Source organism: Thamnophis sirtalis, unplaced genomic scaffold (assembly GCF_051295495.1).
Source record: "Thamnophis sirtalis isolate CommonGarterSnake01/CBP01778 unplaced genomic scaffold, rThaSir2_p1.2 scaffold_1, whole genome shotgun sequence".
Taxonomy (NCBI): domain Eukaryota; kingdom Metazoa; phylum Chordata; class Lepidosauria; order Squamata; family Natricidae; genus Thamnophis; species Thamnophis sirtalis.
In genome coordinates, this window is record NW_028261381.1 from 39,632,562 (window position 1) to 39,654,655 (window position 22,094).

At 36.3% G+C, this 22,094-nt stretch overlaps 1 protein-coding gene across 1 annotated transcript in view; it reads right to left on the reverse strand.

Moving 5' to 3' along the window:
* ARHGAP15 (Rho GTPase activating protein 15) overlaps positions 1-22,094 on the reverse strand; it is a 464,603-nt gene that overhangs the window by 363,861 nt on the left and 78,648 nt on the right. The window contains exons 5-6 of the mRNA XM_087711786.1: positions 19,287-19,374; positions 6,149-6,235 (exon numbers count right to left, since the gene is read on the reverse strand). Coding sequence (XP_087567912.1) covers positions 6,149-6,235; positions 19,287-19,374 — 175 coding nt within the window. The remainder of the gene's footprint in view (positions 1-6,148; positions 6,236-19,286; positions 19,375-22,094) is intronic.

Genomic DNA, 22,094 nt, shown 5'->3' on the forward strand with positions numbered 1-22,094 from the left:
CAGCAAAAAAGGACCTCCTCCAAGACTCTGCCAACTGAAACAGCATGCTGTGTCCTGTATTCTCCATTAAAATGTGTAGTGCATTTTAAACTGTGCAAGAGCTACACTAGAGTAGAAAGTAGAACACACCAAGCAAAAGGAACCTAAAATCAACCACAGGAGAAGACATAGTGAACTACTTGCCAAGGAAACCAGAGGGGCATGTACTTGAAACCATGAGACTGAGCTTAACATGAAGGAACCATTATTTTTTCAACTAAATTGAGCCAAATTCCCAATATTCTAAAGCTGGAGTTTGTTCACCGAGTTATTTAACAATACAGTATAAATCTGTAATGAATACATGGCATTCTTATTTCTTAATGAACTATAGAATTTGGAATATGTTAATATTTGGCATTCTGCTTTAGCATACACAAATATAAAATATCTAGTTACAACAAATGTCTTTTATTGTAAAATTGCGGTTTTCTTTTAAAAAATAGATTTTCAGATATTTTCTTTCAAAAATAGATTTTCCAGTGGTCAAGATATTTTAGGTAAATACTCCCAATATTTTCATATTTTTATATTTTTATGAAAATCTGGTGGACTTAAAGAGCATCATCTTTTTCTGCAATATTAATTGAAATATAAGTTTATATATTTAACAACATCAGATTGAAATTCAGGTACCTCTCAATCAAAACAAAAAGAACTGAACTGAAGAAACTTGCACCGGGAGCTACTACTAAATGTCATTACAAGAAAAGTTTGTTATAACCATATTTTTCTTCATTAACATATACATATACAAATACATATATGTATGCATTGCATTAGACCAGGGGTGTCAAACTTAAGCCCATGGGCTGAGTATGGCCCATGATGTGGCTAGATCTGGCCCAAGGGGCTGCCCTTGAAATGGCAAGAGGATTGGTCCTTGCTGTCTTGGCCCCACCTCTCCTCGCCCAGCCTTTCCTCAACTTGCCCCACAGCAGCACCAACAGCAGCAGCAGCCGCCTCGAGGAAGTAAATGTGGCCAGGGCCCCCCTCGGGAAAGCTGGGTTGGGCTGGACTGCAGAGTCCCAGTGCCCCAGGAGCTTCAGAGATGGCCATGCCCACCTCATATTCTTAACTGCAACTGGCCCTTTGAGGGTGACCATAATGATGATGTGGCCCTCAATGAAATTGAGTTTCATTTAGAGCCATAAATAGTTGGCCACCGCTTGGATCCAGCTCATGCTATGTATAAATGGTATCTACACACCTTTGATCTTCAGATAAATGAATATTTAAAAAGTCATACATAAAAGGTTCTCTGGGTTTAAAAGAATAATCATATTCCTGTTTGTTATGCCAATGCCAAGCACATTGTTGATTCTGAATAAATGCTTACTATAACATAATTTGCACATATAACATCCTCAGTAGGATTGGATATTCTTCATGATGCTAAAATGAAACACATCAAGCAGTGGTCCATCCCCCCCCCCCCCCGGTCCCCCACCCCCAATTATTATTGCAATGCTAAATTCAACAAATGGTGATTAAGTTTCACATTAAGATAAACAAAGAGCAAGGTAAAAATCAGGGAAATAAATCAGGTCTTTCGGAAATAGTTGTGCTACGAACATGAAACATTGAGCCTTGGAATGATTTTTAAAAACTAATCAAGTTATTAATGCTTTGGTAACCATGTTAGCGTCCCATCTTGCAACTCAATGGTCATCTTCTGTGGCAATTTTCTATCAAGACTGTCTTTCCAACATGCTTTGGAGTCGAGGAAGGAGAGAAACGAAAGGGCAACGGAGACATGGTTTCAGTGACAGACTGACAACACACCACCCTTTCACATGGTTTTATTTAGTTATTATACAACCATCTCTCTGTAAATGACACTTAGGATTATTTAAGATTATGTTGTAATCCTTTTAATCCTCTGTGCCTTAAATTGCAGGCTCAACACCAAAGAGCAAACTAGCACTTAGCAGAAATGTTTAAAGCATATGATTTGAACATAAATCTCCTTTTATTCACTACTCCTCTGATGGAGACCTAAATACAAGATGTCGGATTGCATGCTGTGGGAGCCAAACTGCTAGCTAGTTGCAAAACTGCACCACGCACTCACACGTGTCCTGTGAAACTATTTTCAGGTTCTCTTTAGTCCACAAAAATAAGGAGCCACAAGGCAAGATTCAGAAATGCTGCAAAACACAGGACATTTTAATAGTAAAAGACAGAAAAAAAGAATGTTTCAGGGGCTAACTATTCTACTAAGAATTACAACTTCAAATTACAAACAAACATTTACAAGAAAGTAAAGATTGGTCGCTGATGGACAAAATGATACTAAAAATACATCAAATGAAGACAAAATCAACCTACAACTTATGACTTTGTTTTGTCTCTTTTGTCTTTTATTTTTGTTGATAAAACAAAATAATATATTTTAAAAAAGGAAAAAAAGTCAGATTTATAAACAACATCATGACAGTGCAGCCACCATGAGTTATTAAGGTTTGTACAAATGCAAATGTATATGTGTATATATGTATGTGTGTGTGTGTGTGTGTGTGTGTGTATGTATATATATATATTAGATTTTTAATGTGTGTGTGTGTGTGTGTGTGTGTGTTATATTTGTGCTGATAAATAAATAAAGGGAGACTAGTATAGATCTATTTCAAGCTATTTAGCTCTCATCAGCTAGCCATACCCTTACTGGGATTCGAACCTGTGGTGTATTGCATCTTAGGCAGATGTCTTAGCCATTAAGCCACAGGCCCTCCTCTTTATCAGCAGAAGCCAGGGAGGAAGGTATATATTTAATGTCACAACCCCTGGTATGCCCCAATTATGGGAGGAAGCTAATTGCTTCCATTATCTGTCAATCGGCTTGTCACAAGAGTCCATCATGACAGAAACCCAATATTTTTACTGTTGCCTTTGTATATATATTCGCATTTGTGCTATAAATAAATAAAGGGAGACTAGTATAGATCTATTTCAAGCTATTTAGCTCTCATCAGCTAGCCATACCCGTACTGGGATTCTAGGCTGCCTAACATGTAAAACAGCCCATGTTTGAATCCCAGTAAGGGTATGGCTAGCTGATAAGAGCTAAATAGCTTGAAATAGATCTATATTAGTCTCCCTTTATTTATTTATCAACACAAATGCAACACAAAAATGGTTTTCTGCCTGGAAGGCTCCTAGGGTGGAGCTGAAAGGCAAAAGGGAAACACTCCCATATTTGAGCACACCGGGTGCTTTGACATAACTCTATCTATCTATCTATCTATCTATCTATCTATCTATCTATCTATCTATCTATCTATCTATCTATCTATCTATCTATCTAATCTATCTATCTATCTATCTATCTATCTATCTATCTATCTATCTATCTATCTATCTATCTATCTAATCTATCTATCTATCTATCTATCTATCTATCTATCTATCTATCTATCTATCTATCTATCTATCTATCTATCTATCTATCTATCTATCTATCTATCTATCTATCTAAACAAACATAATTTTGTAACAGCCAATCTCACTCAGATTAATTATTTTATGTGTGACAATCTCCAGAGACAGCAGAATCAAAGGACAAAGAATTGAAAAAAGTTGCAATACATAAAGTGAACAATCCAAATGGAGAGATTATAGAAAGGATCTTGAAAAATCATCTTTGTAGTCATTAGTACCTTAGTCAGAAATATGAATATCAACTTTGGAGTTAAAAAAATGTGAACATAATGCAAAAAGAGCAATCTTGTTGGGCACATTACATCCTAGGACATTACTAGAATTTCTAAATACCAGTAATGTGTGATATATTTTTGTTTGTTTTTTATACTGTGTTGTTCCTTGATGAATAAAAGCATAAAAACAATGTAACAACAACAATAGGACCAAGTGTCTGAAAAAGTTGCAAAAACAGGATCAAACTTTTGTAGGATTTCAAAATTCAAACTGATAGGTACTTAGGGTATAAAATACACCAGTCATTACCATTATAGAAAAGAAGATGAAATGGTTTATTGTTTTGGCAATATCTGGAGACAACTGAATTGATGGAAAACAATTGGAGAAAATAACAAGATATGATTCAGAGATTGGAGTTGGAAGATAATAGAGGGGGAAATAACTGTCATATCAATTGTGAGTGGACCACTTGGTATGATATGGCTTTTATTCATGGCCACAGAGGGGAGATGCATGTTGCCACAAAAACATGGCAACATTCACAGATGGTCATGGAACTTTTGTGGAGGTAACCATTTGTCTCCCACAGCGCACGAGAATTTACTTCTAAGGTTCTGTGGAAAATTTTCAGAAGTCTAAAAGCTTGACCTGTGCCATTCAAGTTATTTTATTTATTCATTTAATTTATTTGCCACCTACCTCCTAGTGAAATACAGTAGTGGCCAAAATTGTGGAAACCTTTTGGGAAAAGTGTATTTTTGAGGTTTGATCGCTGATAACACCACCTTTTTTTGCAGTAGTACCATAAAATTATATATCAATGGAAAGATATAATTTAAAGCCCAGTTTAATCTTTTCAACCTTTGTTTGAGAGATAAAAGTGGCTTTTTTCATGGAATTCTAGATTTTAGGACAAATTCCTACAGTCTGCACTGAACAGTCCTTGCATTCAACTTCACACTGCATTGTGCTATTTATTTATTTTTTTAAAAAATTATAAGCCTTTACCAGTGTGGTTTTGTAGTGACTGAGTCTCCTTATACCTCTTCAAAAACTTAGAAATATTACCTTTGGTTAAGTTTCCACCAATATTTTTTCTAATTTCTTTATAGCTGTAGCCTTGTTCACTTAATAATACTATTTTACATCACTTTCTGGGTGGCCAATCAACTCTTTGCACCATTACTTTAATTTTATTACATTTTACAAGCTCACCAAATGAAAGAACACAAAAAAACCCAACCAACTTGATAGCGATCACATAACACGCTGTCAAATTTCCTCCTCTCAGCTTGAATACATGACATCAATAACTGGATCCTACTGTGAGCTGATTGGTTCATTACCAAAACAAGATGACACCTGATTGGCTCTCTAAACACTCATGCTCATTGGCTACAATCAGATGAAGGAAAACTACCTGATCTCAACCTAAGCAAGTTATTCTTCCTTTTTCTGGTTATTTGGCTATAACGTTTCATAGAATACAGATAATTGAACAAACTTTGTTGCATTACATTCTTGATTAAATTATCTTTCCATTGCTATATAATTTTATGGTACTGCTCCAAAATAAAGTGGTGTTATTAGCCATCAAACCTCAAAAATTTTCCTAAAAGGTTTCCACAATTTTGGCTACTACTGTAACTCAAGTTATCCACATGAACCTTATGGAATCTATTCTGCTTAGAAAAGTTCTATGACACCACATTCTATTGATTTCCTCCTATCATGGAGCCAGCACAGACATCTGAGTTTGTAACCCTATTCCAATGAGATTTCTGAGTTATCAGAGATTGTAATATAAGGCTGTAATCCAAATAATTGTTACTTGTAAGTTGCTTCCACCATAATTAACCTGTTAAATATTATCAGAAAGCAACTTGGTTAAATTCTTTGTAATCGTTGAAATTCTTTGACTTTGAAGAAAAGGCAATGCTCTTTGAATTAGCTTTGAAAAATGTAGCTTTTTTCCCCTTCCCCATCACTTTGCCCCCTAGCCTGTCATTAAAGCCATGAGAAATCACAAAAATAAACAGTCAAATTCCATTCAGTTGGGAGTACAACTTGTGTAAGCAGCATGTGAAAGTTCTGTTTACAGAAGTTCATTAGGTCAAGGATCCCAGTTTTTAAACCCAAAACAAATTACCTCCCAACTTTTATAAACAAATTGCGTGTAGCACATTAATCAGCAAATCAACAGGTCCTCAAGGGTTTTGAGTTAATTCAATCATCAAGACACTTTAGCCAAGGGAGAGGGAAAAAATACTGAATAAAATATTATGCTTTCCAATTGCTTTAACAGAGAAAATGCAAACATTGCCTCAGTGTACTATAGTCATTATACAGCTGCCCCTGGGAAAGAATCCTGATTGTGAACAATAACAAAATAGAACAGGAGACCGTTGACTGACAAAGAACAAGGGGATAAAAATAAATCATGTCCTACCTGGAAGACATTCTTTTTGCTAGATTTTTCCTTGGTCCACTCAATCTGAGCTCCACACAAGTCCAGCCATTCAGATTTGGGGCTTTTCTATCGATGAAGAATATTGAGAATGAATTGACTATTGACTTCCAAAGACCTTGGTGAATTAACTGATTAAATTCAGCTGTTCTCCATATTGGATGTCCCTCTCCAAATTCTTATGAAACCATTCTTAATATATTGCCCAACTCATAGGTGGCTTATACAAAGTCCTCCAAAATATTACTTAGTAGCTCCTAGGAAATGGCAACATCTACACCAGCTTTATTATGACCAAACCCCCCATAAATAATGTAGTTTTATATTAGGGGGAAAAACATAAACTTCATTTTATAAAACTCAAGCAAACACACTTTGGGGTAATCTTTGCAAGTTTTGTTTAGCTAAGCCTTTTTCTCTGTTCTGAATGCCTCTTTCTCTGTCAATGTTTGTACAACTGAATGTCTTGCTTGTGGAGGGAAAAAGTATCTACCATGTCATGATCATGTGTTAAGCTTGTTGTAACTCAGCCAAACCTAAAGCCTCTGAGTACAAGCAGTCATCTTAACTACAGGCTTCCTCCCAAAGGCACCTTCCCATAGCTCTTAACTCTGTGTTTCTCACCCTGCTGGAATTAATTGAGCCAGATGTAAGTAATAACATTTCCAAGTCCTACACACTTACCAATCAGGCTATTTGCTTTCAGAGTAAGCAGTATTAGGAACAGCACAAAGCAAAAGTAAGAAATAATAAGCTAAAGAAATTAAAGGCAGGAAATAAGAGAAAAAGGAAAGGAAATACAGTTAAATCTACTTTGCCCCAATACTATTCAGTATAATTCTCCATGGTGTTGTTTTGTTTTTTGAAAAAACATTTGTCTTCCACTTCTAGTTTGTCTTAAACTTCTCATCATTCTCTTCTTGAAGATTTTAAGAACCCTATTCAACCATAATTTCCTAACTCTCTCTCATTCAACCTATTCACTCTTCCTATAGTTACTTTGTCATTTGTATCTGACCCATTGCCATTTGATCCTACACACCTCCCCAACCAACACTTCCAACTACCCAACAAGCATTATTTAGACACTTATCTATTTATTTTATTTACCTAAAGCAACTGTGGGGATATCAGCCTTTGTCCTTGGTAAATGTCGAGCTATTCACTAGGCATTCCAGTGGTTTTCATGCATCATGTATTGCTTTAATCATATTCAGCAGCAATTTTCAACTCCATATTTATACACACTGCTCCATAATCCAAACCTTTTCTTTCAATTAAGAAACATACAGTACCTTTCTCACATTAATATATCTATCAATACCCTGATAAAGAAAAAAAAACCTGGTCTGTATTCTCATCCCCAAACCTCTTTGCATGGCATAAAAGCACAATGTATTTCTCATATTTTAATCAGTCAACTCTTCTACCTTTTTCATCAGAATTATGTCAAACACCTTCCCAGGACCATTTAATTAATCCTCTGGCATGCCAGAGCACTGGAATCCAAAAGAGCAGCTGGCCAGTGCACCTGCACGATGGAACCCAGAAGAGCAGCTGGCAATGCCACACATGCCCACAAAGAGGGCTGTGCATGCCACATCTGGCATGCATGTCATAGGTGTGCCATCACGGCCCTATACCATTCCAGACAAATAAATGTCCAGTCTTTTTTTAAAAAAATCCCAGTGATGCAGCACTCAGAACTACAGAAGGCAAGCTGTTCCATTGGTTCATTGTTCTCACTACTGGCTCTCATACACACACACACTGCTGGCTCTTATTCACTTTTAGCTCTTATTCATTTATAGCAGCTATTAGTCCAAGATTTTCACCTGACTGATTTTCTGCTCAAGGCAGGATTCAAACTCACAATCTCCTAGTTTCTAGTCTTGTATTTTAACCACCATATGAAACTGGCTCCCCCAGTTAGGGCAACAACTGTCTTTTCTCCCAGACATTGGGATAGCAAGAGGATTGTGTAGATGAATGCACAGAGATGACAGAATAGCTGTGTTTTCTTGGAGGGCTGGGTTTTGGAGTGGGGTATTGATGTGACCTTCCCAGAGTTCTGTTTTGCAAGATAAGTGTCCATATAAATCTTTTAAATAAGTAAATAAATGCCCTTACTTTGTATTTTCCAGTCAGGCCAATTATGTTCTATCAAAACCCTTGGAAGAACAGTTCTTTAAACTGCTAAAAGTGTCCATTACGTTTAAGTCCTGTTCTTGTGAATATGGATGTAGAAAGCATTTTTGTCCAGAAAATTAGTTTGCACAAGGACTAATAGCCTGAGCTATGCTACTATCTGCTGAAGTTTCTGGAGGCTAAAAACGCATAGTGGGCTAGCATTTCATGTCAAAATGGAAATTTGGTTAAAAAGATACGGTCTTCAGAGAACATTGCTAACAACTAAATGTAAAGGATGCTTAGCAACCTAATATTTTATAACAGAGAAAAGTCAGCCTGTGATAAAGTTAAAAATGCTCAGTTGAAAATGTTTCCTTCAAATCAGTATGCACGTAGTCCTCGGCTTACAACCATAATTGAACTCATTTCTGTTGCTAAGTGAGATAGTTGTTAAGTGGGTTTTGCCCCATTTTACGATCTGTCTTGCCACAGTTGCAAAGTGAATGACTGCATTTGTTAAATTAGCAACACGGTTGTTAAGTGAATTTGGCTTTTGACTTCACTTAAGAGAAGGTTGCAAAAGATGATCACACGACCCTGGGACCCTGCAATTGTTATGAATATAAACCAGTTGCCAATCATCCTATTGTTGTTGTTGTTGTTGTTGTTGTTGTTGTTGTTATTATTATTATTATTATTATTATTATTATTATTATTATTATACAATTGTATCACAGCGGCCAGTTGTTTCGCCGGATTTGGCATTGGTTACTAGTCGGGCCCCACCCAGGGGCCTAGGACATCGTAACGTGTTTTCGTAATATGCGAGCAGATCCAAGCAGTGCGGCTTTTTGCATTTGACTGATGGTGATTTTGTCAATTTTTAACTGTTTTAAATGTAATTCCAGTGCTTTTGGTATAGCACCCAGTGTGCCAATTACCACTGGAATTATCACTGCTGGTTTGTGCCCTAGTTGTTGAATTTTGATTTTTAAGTCCTGGTATTTTGCTATTTTTTCATGTTCCTTCTCAGCGACCCTGCTCTCACATGGTATTGCGATGTCTATGATTGTGACCTTATTTTTCTCAACCAGTGTGATGTCTGGTGTATTATGCACCAGTATTTTGTCTGTTTGTATGCGAAAATTCCACAAGATCTTGACCATCTGATTTTCGGTGACTTTTTCAGGCTGATGTTCCCACCAGTTTGTTGCTGTTTTAATATTATAATTTTTGCACAAATTCCAATGGATCATTTGTGCTACTGAATTGTGCCACAATTTATAATCAGTCTGCGTGATTTTTTTACAGCAGCTGAGTATGTGATCAACAGTTTCATCAGCTTCTTTGCAAAGTCTGCATTTGGCATCATCAGAGGATTTTTCGATTTTGGCCTTAATGGCATTTGTGAGGATAGCTTGTTCTTGCGCAGCCAGGATTAGTGACTCTGTTTCTTTCTTTAATGTACCTGTTGTTAACCATAACCAAGTTTGTTCACTGTCCACTTTATCTTTTATTTTTTCCAGAAATTGGCCATGCAGTGCTTTGTTCTGCCAACTCTCCATTCTTGATTTTATCACATCTTTTCTGTATTCTTGTTTCGTCTGTTGGGCCTTCAGTAGATTTTTGTTCTTTACTTCAATTAATAGATGTTCTTGACTTTCTTTTAAATAATCAGCCAGTGCATGTTTTTCTTCTTCAACTGTTTGCTTCACTTGTAATAATCCTCTGCCACCTGATTTTCGTGGCAGATATAGTCTATCAGTATCACCACGTGGATGTAAACTGTAGTGCATTGTCATTAGTTTCCTGGTTTTTCGGTCCAAAATGTCCAAATCAGCTTGTGTCCAGTTAACTATACCAGCTGTGTATCTTATAACTGGTATTGCCCAGGTATTTATGGCCTTGATTGTATTTCCACCATTCAATTTAGATTTCAAAATTTTCCTAACTCTGTTGTTGTACTCTCGCCTGACAATAGTTTTTACTTCTCCATGATTGATGTTATCCAACTGCAGAATGTCTAAGTATTTGTAGGCTTCATTTTCATTGCATTTAATTAGTTGGCCATTGGGCATTTCAATTCCCTCACATGCATTGATTTTCCCTCTTTTTATGGATACATTTTTCCATGCCAAACTGCATTGAAATATCGGTGCTGAATACTCGGACTGTGTTTGTCAATGATTGGATTTCTATTTCTGACTTTCCATAGAGTTTCAAATCATCCATATATAGTAAATGCGAATTTTTTTCAGCTTCTTTGGCTGTTTGGTAGCCTAATTTCATTTTTTTTTTAAGATTACTGATAGTGGGATCATTGCGATGATGAAGAGAAGAGGTGAAAGTGAATCACCCTGGAAAATTCCTCGCTTGATATTAACCATTCCCTACTGCCAACTCAGTTCTCCACTGTTTCATCGCCTTTTCAGTAAAGGATGTAATATTTTTGCTAATCCCAGTTGTTTCTAAGCATTTTATGATCCAACTATGTGGCAATGAGTCAAATGCCTTTTTGTAATCAATCCAGACCTTATTCAAGTTTGTTTTTCTGTTCTTACAATTTTCTAATATCATTTTATCAATTAGGAGCTGATCTTTTGTGCCCCTGGTCCTTCTTTTGTTGCCTTTTTGCTCCCCTGGCAAGATGTTATTTGTTTCCCAATAATCCATCATGTTATCTGCAATAATGCCTGTGAGTAATTTGAAGGTTGTTGGCAAGCATGTTATTGGTCTGTAGTTTTCAGGTATTGTTCCTTTAGTTGCATCCTTCTGAATCAAGTATGTTTTTACAGTTGTCAACCATTCATCAATTTGACCATTTTGTAAAATTTCATTCAGTTGCCTGGCCAATATTGCATGTAAACCAGTCAGATATTTGAGCCAGAAACCATGCGATTTGTCATTTCCAGGTGATGTCCAATTCTTTACTTTTTTTACTCAATTTTTGATCATCTCAGTTGTTCTTTCTAATACTTGCATTTGCTTGTTGCCAATGCTTTTCTCAAAGTCGTGCATCCACTTTGCTTCCTTATTGTAGTCCTTTGCATTTTCCTTCAGTTCTTTCCAGAATTCAACTGTGGCCTGCTTTTCTGGTTTTTCACTTTTGGTGTCACCATTCACATTAAGACTTTGATAAAAACACCGTTGGTCTGATTGAAATTGCTGATTTTGTTTATATTGGATGATTCGTGCCTCGTATCTTTCAATTTTTCTAGCTGTTGCTGTTATCTGCTGTTTTACAATCTCTACAGCTTCATTGATGTTTCTTGTATCCAATCTATATCTTCTGATTAGCTGATCTATGATTTTGCTGTTTTTAAGCCATTGCTCATGCATGTTCTTTAAGTTGCTAGCATCTGCCCTTATTTTTTTTTACTTTTTGTTCTAATCAGATTTTCCACTTTGGCTTTGATGCTTTTTCCATTGTTTGACTAGGTGCTTTGCTTTTAATGCCTAGTTCTTTAGTGACTATTACAGTTGCACTGTACATTAACTGATTCGTTTCCAAGATGGATCCTGGTTTGATTGTTGAAAGAACTGCATTAACCATTTTCATAATAGGGGCCAAAATTTTCTTAGGCACAGTTTTTAATTATGGTAAACGTTGCCTTTCCTCATTAGACAGAAAATACTCCATGATCTTGTCCTTCAATTATTTTTGTTTTTGAGTTAGTTCATCAGTTGGTTCAATGATATCTGGTTCTGGTGGTAGTGTTGTTATTTCATCCCCGACATCTTCTTCTGGAAGTTCTACTACAATGTCTTTAGTTGTGTCTTGAATATTGGTTGTTTCCACTTGTGATGTTGTTTTTTTTATTTTTGCAAATTGCCTGAATTTCCTCAAGTTCAACTTCACCAAACACTTTATTCCATATAATAAATCGCCTTTGATCTGCTAGTCGTTGTTCACGAACATTTGAATCTGGATATTGTTGTTGCCATAATTCACACATTCGCTTTAAATAGCCTCTTTTTTCTGGCTCTGAGTTGTAATAACAGGCCATTATGGCATGATTTTCATCTTCACTATATTTTTGTCGTTTTGTTGGCTGGTCCACTTGTAGCCCACTTGTCAAGGGATGCCCAGGGACCTCAACATCCGCCATGGCCCTTGTTAACCCACGTGACGACAGATGTGGTATAGAATTTTTATTTGTTTCTTTCACCATGTTGTATGGGTTGGCAGTTTTTTTTTATGGGGTCAGGTTGCCAACCTGATCCCAACCCTCCTCCTTTCTCATCCAGGCTTGGGACCAGCAACTGAGTATTATTGTTGTTGTTATTGTTATTGTTGTTGTTGTTATTATTAATTATTATTATACAATTGTATCACAGTGGCCAGTTGTTTCGCCGGATTTGGCATTGGTTACTAGTCGGGTCCCACCCATATTATTATTATTATTGTTATTGTTATTGTTATTTAATCTTTGGTGAGATTCACAGCTTTTGGGGCTGGTTGGTAGCTCAACAGCTTGAGTCCTAACTAAGAACCTAGGAACTGTTAAGGTAACGTCGAAGGATATAAGCTGTTCCAAGTAGGATGGTTTTTTGTAGAATCAGAATGTTCAAGTCTGATAAATTTAAAATTTCCAAATAGCAAGGTAGCCCTTTAGGTATTGCTCCAAGGGCTCCAATTACAATCGGGACAATACACAATTTCTTTTTCCACAGTCGCTCAAGTTCAATTTGCAAGTCCCAGTACTTTGTGATTTTTTTTCTTGCTGCTTATCTTCAATTCGTGCATCTCCAGGTATTGCAATGTCAGTGAACCAAACTTTTTTTATTTTCAACTATTGTTATGTCAGGTGTGTTGTAGGCCAAATGCCTGTCAGTCTGAATTCTGAAGTCCCACAAGATCTTGACTTTCTCATTCTCTAAAACCTTCTGAACCTGATGTTCCCAATGGTTTTTGCTGCACTCAAATCCAAACTTCTGGCACAATTTCCAGTGAATGATCTTAGCAACATGGTCATGGCATTACAGGTAGTCAGTTTGTGAAATTTTGCTGCACCCACTGATCAAATGGTCGACTCTCATCTTTCTCATTACAGAGGTGACATTTGCTATTGGTAACATGCTGATTTTTTGGTTTCATGCAATTTGTGGCTAAGGCTTGTTCTTGAGCTGCTAAAATAAAGCCTTCTGTTTCTTTTTTCAGTACTCCTGATCTTAACCAGTTCTAAGTTAGCTTTTGGTCAGCTTTGTCTTCAATATTTTTCAAGTATTGGCCATGCACAGCTTTGCTTTTCCAATTTTCAGCTCGCTTCTCAATTACTTCTTTCTTATATTCAGGTTTCGACTTCGTCGTCTTCAGGTTGTTGTTGATATTATTATTATTATTATTATTATTATTATTATTATTATTATTATTATTTTATTAATTTATTTCTATCTTTTTTACTTGTTTATCATACATAATATAAAAAATTCAAAAACGAACAGTAGGAAAAAGGAAGGAGGGAAAGGAAAGAAGAAAAGAAGGGAAAAAGAAAGAAAAGACATTGACTTATGACACCCTAAAATAAGATAGTAACACCCAACCTCAACTTTTTCCTTTTACATAGTAGTATAAACGAGCCATTTTTATATCAACAAATCTATCTAATCAGTAAAACCCAAACTTTCATTTTTTCCCCACGTTAAACACAAAATCCAGAAGCGGTTTCCAAGTAGAAACAAAAGTACTTGAGCATCCATATGTTGATCATGTGATCATGGGGATGCTGCAATGGTCATAAATGTAGAAAAATGATCTTGTTACTTTTTTCCATGCTGTTATCACTTTGGACAATCAGGGATGTCAAACACAAGGCCCGGGGGCCCAATCCAGCCTGCAGGGGCCACCTTTGCCAACAGCAAAGGACTGGACCGCGGTTCCGCTGCCAGTGAAAATGGAGCTCAGGAGGGCCATTTTAACTGGCAGAGCACTCAGGCATCCCCAACAGGAGTAATGGCAAGCTGGCCATGCCCATCCTGGCCATGCCCACCCCACCCTTCCTGAAGTAAAAAACAAACCTGATGCATCCCTCAATGAAATTGAGTTTGACACTCCTATTCTAAATGAATTGTTGCAATTACCTGTAAAATATAATGTTCCTGTTATCTACCTACTTACTTACCTACATCTTAGGCACTGACAGGCACCCAGTTTCTCCAATTATTATGGTCCATTTCCCAAGGATTACCGCTTCATGTACTTTTGATTAAACAGTGTTATTCAATAGGAGCTAGGAGGCATGACTCCTCTGTGACTGCGCTTGCCCTGTGAGTCTTCTCCCAAAGCCTGAGCCAGGAGTAGGATGAGCTCATTTTAAAATGTTTTATTCATTAGGAATACATGAGACAGAGAGATCACTGTTAATTGATACTTCTGTTATCTTGTTGATGTTTTTAGTTGTTTGTTAACCACCCAGCCACATGGTGAGGAGTGGGTGGCCATTAATTAAATAATTAAATCAATTTATAAGAGTCCAAGAAAAAAAAGTCTTGTTGTGGCCCACCAGTGGCAAGCGGAGCTGGCAGCAGATTCAGACAGTGAGGAGGTTGGGGAGGAACATGGGCCAGTCCTGGAGTCTGGGGAAGGCTCTGATGAGGGCTCTGTGTTGGAGGCAGAGAGGGGGCCACAGCTGTATGCCAGTTATCAGCTGCCTTCAGAGTCAGACATCAGTGAGGCAAATGAACAGTTGGAGCCTGTTCCTTGTTCCCATGCACAGAGTTGCCAGTTGAAGGAAACAGCTAAAGAACAGGGGTTGACTTGGGAATAAGGCCACAGGTGGATGATGCATGGCCCCTCCCAGAGGAAGTAAAAAAGGAGCGAAAGGGGAGTGGAGTTTGCAGGAGACAATTCATTCACTTAATTGGTTCATGACTCTCCGAGACTCCTTGCCAAGTTTTGAAGATATCAGCCTGGCCAGATAAGGTCTGTGACTGTAAATCCTCCCTCAAAAGGCTTTGTTGGATATGAATGAGCAGAATTAACAGTAAATTAATAAAAGGGTTTTTTGTTGGGACAAGGAGTTTGCTTCATGCTCTTGGGAAGCCTAGGTCAGAACAATTATGTTCTGTTAACTAAAACTGGCACTGTATTTCTGTACCCACAAACATTAAATGAGAAAACATCTATTCTCAATCAAGCAAGAATTACTGGAATGCAGTCTGAAAAATGGAACTCTGCATGGATGCAGTTTTATTTCATATTTTGTATTTATAACATAGCCTTTAATCAGGAATTAATGAATTAATTTATTTGTAAGCAGAGTATATCCATCTTTGTGGAAAATCATATTATTTTCTTGGTAAAAATTGTTACGTTATTAAATTCATACTGCCACAAATGAACATTGACTTCATTACATTATTGAATTAATGGTTGGATTCTTTCATTCTCCAAAATAAACCATTCTTAAAAGTAAAATTGGTAAACAATTTTTTAATCAGATCAGAAGTTTACGTTTATTTCCTTTGTGCTATCAAAAAATTATGGCAGGATGATTTTTTTAAAATAAAAAGAAAGAAAATTACATTAATCTGCATCAAAAGCAAATAAGCTTCTCTCCAGAGTTCCTTTGCTAGGAACCTTTTTTTTTCTTCCTGCTAGGCCTGTAACAGTTAAAAAAAAATCTTTTACATTATTAACAGGCATACTTTGACAATGGGAGAATTCACCCATTAATAAAACAATGTAATGAAACAGCTAGGCTAACCTCTATAGTGCGGAAATGTTTGGTCATTGTTTTATTTACTGTCGACTGAATACGATGTACATTTATTTCTGTTCTGCTAAGAAAACTACACTAATGAAATAAGATCTTGGGTGCTTTTCTGTATATGCCTTTACTTCCCCAATCTAATAGCTTTTTTTTAATCCTACAACAACATAAATCACTCTTCCAAATTCTGCTTGATGTAGCTGGAAGCAATATATATATATATATATATATATATATATATATATATATATATATATATATATATATATATATATATATATATATATATATATATATATATATATATATATATATATATATATATATATATATATATATATATATATATATATATATATATATATGTATATGGATATTGAAATTCCAATTCTGACATATTGAATATGGGACAGTTTTTATTGATAGTTCTACTATGATGAAGTGTATTGTTTCAATATTGCATTCATCTGTACAGGTAATCCTCAACTTACAACTATTTGTTTAGTGACCACTTGAAATTACAATGGAATGGGAAAAGTAGCTTATAACCATTTTTCACATGATTAAAACTTGGACCCTGGGCAACTGGAATGTATGATGGTTGCAGTGTTCCGGGGTGAAGCAAAGTCCATGGGGGAGCCAGATTCATTTAACAACAATGTTAGTAACTTAACAACTGCAGTGATTCACTTAATAACTATGGCAAGAAATGTCGTAAGATGGAGCAAAATTCACTTAACAACTGTCTTGCAGAACAATGGAAATTTTGAGCTAAAATGTGATTGTCAGTTGTCTATATTAGATAAATCTAGGAAATAACAATTAATTCACATATCCCTGGAAACAAAATTGGGATTGTGATATTGGTGTACTCCTCCTCCATCAATATCTGAATATGATAGTTGGATACCATAAATAGAAGACAAGAAGTTAACTTATTTATATATTATGGTTTCATCAAAGGCAAATTATATAAAATATATTTCATGGTTTATAAATGTATCTGGTTAATCATTTTCAGCTGAATGATCTGATTCTCCGATCCTTTTGTTTTTGCAAGACACAGTATATAGTATGTTTGAAAAGTAAGTCACTTTTATAAAATATTTTATTATGGATTTTCAAATGCCTATGTTGAAAATACCAAAGAGAGTTGATTTACAATGAGGATAATGCTGATTCTGGGGTAATATGGCAGGGAGTCCTCAAGTTATAACCATTCATTTAATGATTGAAGTTACAACGGTGTTGAAAAGTATGACTTGCAATCAGTGCTCATACTTACAATCATTTCAGCAGTCCCATGGTCACATGATCAAAATTCAGGTGCTTGGAAACTGGCATGTATATATGACAGTTGCAATGTCCTTAGGTCACTTTTGCACCTTTTCTAGCTGACTTCTGATAAGCAAAGTCAGTGGGGGAAGCCAAGGTCACTTAACAAATATGTGATAATTTAATGATCACAGCAAAAATATTGTAAAATTGGATACAAATCAATTGACAACCATCTTGCTTAATGAGGGAGGTTCCAGGCCCAATCATAAATGGGACTTGATTCCCCCCCTTGATTGTAAATCATGGACTACCTGTATCTTATCCTTCAATTGTCTTTATGATATCACATAATGAAATCTAATTTGCAGTGGCTCATCAGAGAAGTTGGAGGTGGGACAAATGAAACAAATCTATTATATTACTTATGTAACAAGACAACAGTCTTTGTGGTCCTGAGAATATTCCAAAGTGGCACTAGAGAAATTCAGGAGTAAAATTGCTAATTTTTCCTGGTAAAGGTATTGTTTGTTTGTTTTGATTTCATCAAAGTAAAGGCCAAATAAATGCATGCTTTTTGCTCCTTATTTCCTGAATGCTTTTGAAACTTTCACAAATAAAATTGATGATTCAACCCTGCCTCCTGCCTCCTTCAATGTTATCTCAAAAGAAAAAAGAAAGAAAGAAAGAAAGAAAGAAAGAAGCCCCAAAATAATTTGTGGATCCTTGAGCATCACATTCAAAACCATTTCCAATAAACCCATATTTTGTTACCGATTTTGTTTAAAATTATAACCATTTAACCTCTATTTCCTTGTTTTAGCTATAATCGAATATGTTTCTGGATTGCTGTTCTTATTCACATTTTCATAAATTAAACAAACAACAGAAAAGTTAAAACAAACAAAAAGAAAGTGAATACCTACTCATTTTTAAAATAAACATTTCATTAGAAGTGAAATTAAACCATATGATGGCTATAAAAAGATTAAAAAAGCGAAAAAGGTGAAAAAATAAAAGAAAAACCTTTGTAAAACATTCTTATAGCTCCCTTCTCTCCCCCCCTCCCCATACTTCTTTTCTTTCTCCCCTCTCATTTTTCTGCCTTCCATTTTTACCTACTAATAGCTAATTATACATTTTGGGGGGAATTTTTCTGGATTGTTCTTCTTTTTGGAATCCAGAGAAAAAGACATTCTTTCTAGCCTGGAAAGGAAACAGGCCACGGTTATTTCCACAATGTTTCTGCAAAGGCAGAAAGCAACCTCTCTTTGAGGTACATTAAAAGAATGAAGCCCATTGAATTCTGCTTAGAGATGCATTAAGTCTATTAGATAGAATCATAAGGCACATTCAGAAAATGTTAGGCAGAAACAGAAAATGTCACATTTATATGAAGATAAAAATCACTTTGCTAAGTTACACTGTTTTGCTCTTTGGTAACACCCTGTATTAAGGTGCAATTTATAACTACTTTATTATTATTTATGATATGCAAGCCACTTTATAGCAAGCTCAATAGCAACTTAAATTCATGTATTAAAGATGCAAACACAGGGTTTAATACAATTTACATCTTATAATATTCTTTGCAACAGATTCTCATCGCATCATCCGTTAAGCATTTATTACTAATGCATTTTATAACACACTTTATAATACATTATTTGAGGAAGTAGTTGCATTTAGAGATCATTTCATAAATAAGAATAAAGCATTTATAACTGGCACCTTAATTTAAAGCGTTACCTCCGCATTACAAGAGAGCCACTCACCATCCGTCTCACTTTGCAATTATTCTCAAAAAGCACCTCTTAATAAAAGATACGCTGAGTTCTATTTCCCTTCCTCTCTCATCTGATTAAAAGTTTATTGAGCCATTTTCTTACATCTGCTCTCAGAAGTCTTGAGACTTAGCAACTCTGCATTTTTTTCCCATCATGCCAAACTTTTTTTCAATAGCACTTCTGACAAGATGGGACAGGAGAAAGATAACTGCTTACCAGATTGGGCACAGCTGGCTGTTTCGATTCCTTAAAGAATTCCATTTTCCGTCCAGTGAGAACAATCCGAGAGTAAGTCCAGTTTTTCCTTAAATGCCATATATAAAGAAATGTATCAATTAATCTCATGCTTTTGTTGTGAGGATCACAACTACTTTTGTAGATTAGCTTTCCACAGGGTTTAGGACTCAGAGAAGTAGCAGACAAATATATTTTATTAAATAAATTGAGGGCAAAAATATACATGGGAGAAGCTGATTAGGAGAAGGAAGAAAAAGAGAAGGAGAAAGAGGAGAAGGAGAAGAAAGATGAGGGGAAGGGTGCCAAGATTGATGCATAAGTCAATGCAAGAAAACATGAAGAATATTGCCTCAAATTTTGGTCTCCACAATATAAAAATTATGTTGGGACTCTAGGAAGATCAGAGAAGAGCGATTAGAGGACTGGAAGCAAAATCACGAAGAACAGGTGCTGGAATGGGATATGTCTGGTTTAATGAGAAGAAGGACTAGAATGACATGATAGCAGTGTTCCAATATTTAAGGGGCTGCCATAAAGAAGCAGATGTCAACCTATTCCCCAAAGTACCTGAAGGCAGGACAAGAAGTAATGGATGGAAACTAATCAACTACAGAACCAACCTACAACTAAGGGAAATTTTCCTGACAGTGAGAACAATTAACCAGTGAAACAGCTTGCCTCCAGAACTTGTCAGCACTCCATTACTGGAGGTTTGTAAGAAGAGATTGGACAACATTTTGTCTAGAATGATATAGGCCCGAGATGGCAAACCTATGGCACACAGGCCAGAGGTGGCATGCAGTGCCCTCTCTGATGGCACGAGAGCTGTCACCCCAGTTCAGCTTCGCTGATCATGCGTACATCCCTCCTACTGCCCTTTCTTTGAGTTTCTGCAACGCATGCATGGGAAGGTGGGACATGCAGGGGGTGCGGGCACATATGTGGGAGCGGCATGCATGAGCGGGGGTGGTACTCATGCAGGGGAGCACATGCACATTGCATTTTGGGAGTTCAGGTATGTGCTCATTTGCACACACGTGTGCATACTTTGGGCACTCGGTCCGGAAAAGGTTAGCCATCACTGGTATAGGATTTCCTGCTTGAGCAAAGGGTCTAGAAGACCTCCAAGGTCTCTTCCAACTCTTTGTTAGCTAATTTATCTGATTCCTCCAAAGAGGGCACAGTTAGTTTGTAAAGGGACAGTGAACCATACATGGCATGGTGTTAAGCCTAGCAATGAAAATGCCCTTGTGTATAAAACAAGAACTTTGAAAGAACTTACTAGGAGAAAAGATTTTCTTCATATATTGTCCTTACCATCGTGGGGAGTTACAGTGCAGTGGTTTGGTAAATCACACACCCTGCTTGAACTCCAAAGATACTTTCTCATATTGAATTGAGCCTGAAAAGCAACAATTACTTAAGTATTTTTTCAAGGAAGAAATACATTTAATGATGACAAGAAGTGGGGTGGGGGACAGGTGAACAGAGCCTCCCATACAATTTAATTTTAGCCAATATCTGTCAAATTTTCAAACATGCCCCTATAGAGGAAGCAGAACATTTGACATACAGCTCAAAGAAGAATAGCACTTAACAGAATAACAGAAGTGGAAGGGATTTTGAAGGTCTTCTAGTCCAACCCCCTGCAAAAGCAGGAGACCTTGTACCAGTCCAAAAAAGTGGGTGTCCAGTTGCATATTTATCTACTTGTATATTTAATCCAAGTTTATTATACGGTTCTTAGATCTGTTATGCAGAGACCGATGTGCCATTCAGCAAAAGACTTGATACTTTGCTGATACTTATGAAACTTTATAATTTTAGAAATTAAATAATTGTGTAGGCACACAGGAAAATAAAGTATTCCATTAGATAGCCTTAAGGGTCAAATTATGACAATTTTTCTTTGGTTTTCCCAACTTGGGGAAGATTGGATGATGATTTCCAAATATTATTTATTTTCCAATTATGCTTATAATTACTGTGTCTTTTATTAAACACTTTAGTTTTCATGTAACTTATGTTCAGTTTTCTTTGCTTTCTCTTGCATACTCTGCCTTAGGCCAAACGGTCAGAGATAAAGTGACTGCATCATCAAGATCGTATATTAAAATTAACTACAGGCCCAGAGCACTCTGAAAGATGCACAAAAATATAAATATGATATAAAAATATAAATAAACCTAATTATCATTTTCTCCATCAAGAGAAAACAGTTCAGCCGAAGTTTTACACAGGTGCAGAGGGGTGAATGACAGCAGCCATTCAATTGGCAGCAAATAATAAGAGAGAAAGAGAGAGAGAAGGGGGAGAGGAGGAGAGAGGGAGAGAGAGAGAGAGAGAGAGAGAGAGAGAGAGAATATGAATGAATGACTCATTGTTACAATTTGGTTAGAAACCTAAGTATCAAAACAAAAAACATTAGGGGACATCATTCAGAAAGCAAGAGAAAAATGATGCAAAATAACAACAACAACAACAACAACAACAACAACAACAATCCTGCAGCAGTCAGATTTAACCCATCTGAACCATAAAATTGCTACATATAAATACAGTGATAAAACATTGATCTCACAGCTGCCTGAGATACAGCTTCAGAGTTTCAGCTCCTTTTTAAAATTGAAATCAATGACTTTCCAGAGCAGTCTTCCTTTGGTCATTATATTTGCATTCTAGGAAATGGACACCTGATGGCAGCACATTATAAGATCAATGTGGTTTATATGGCTCTATTTCCTTAAAGATACAGATTTTTGAAGTTTCCCCCGACAATTCCAAGTT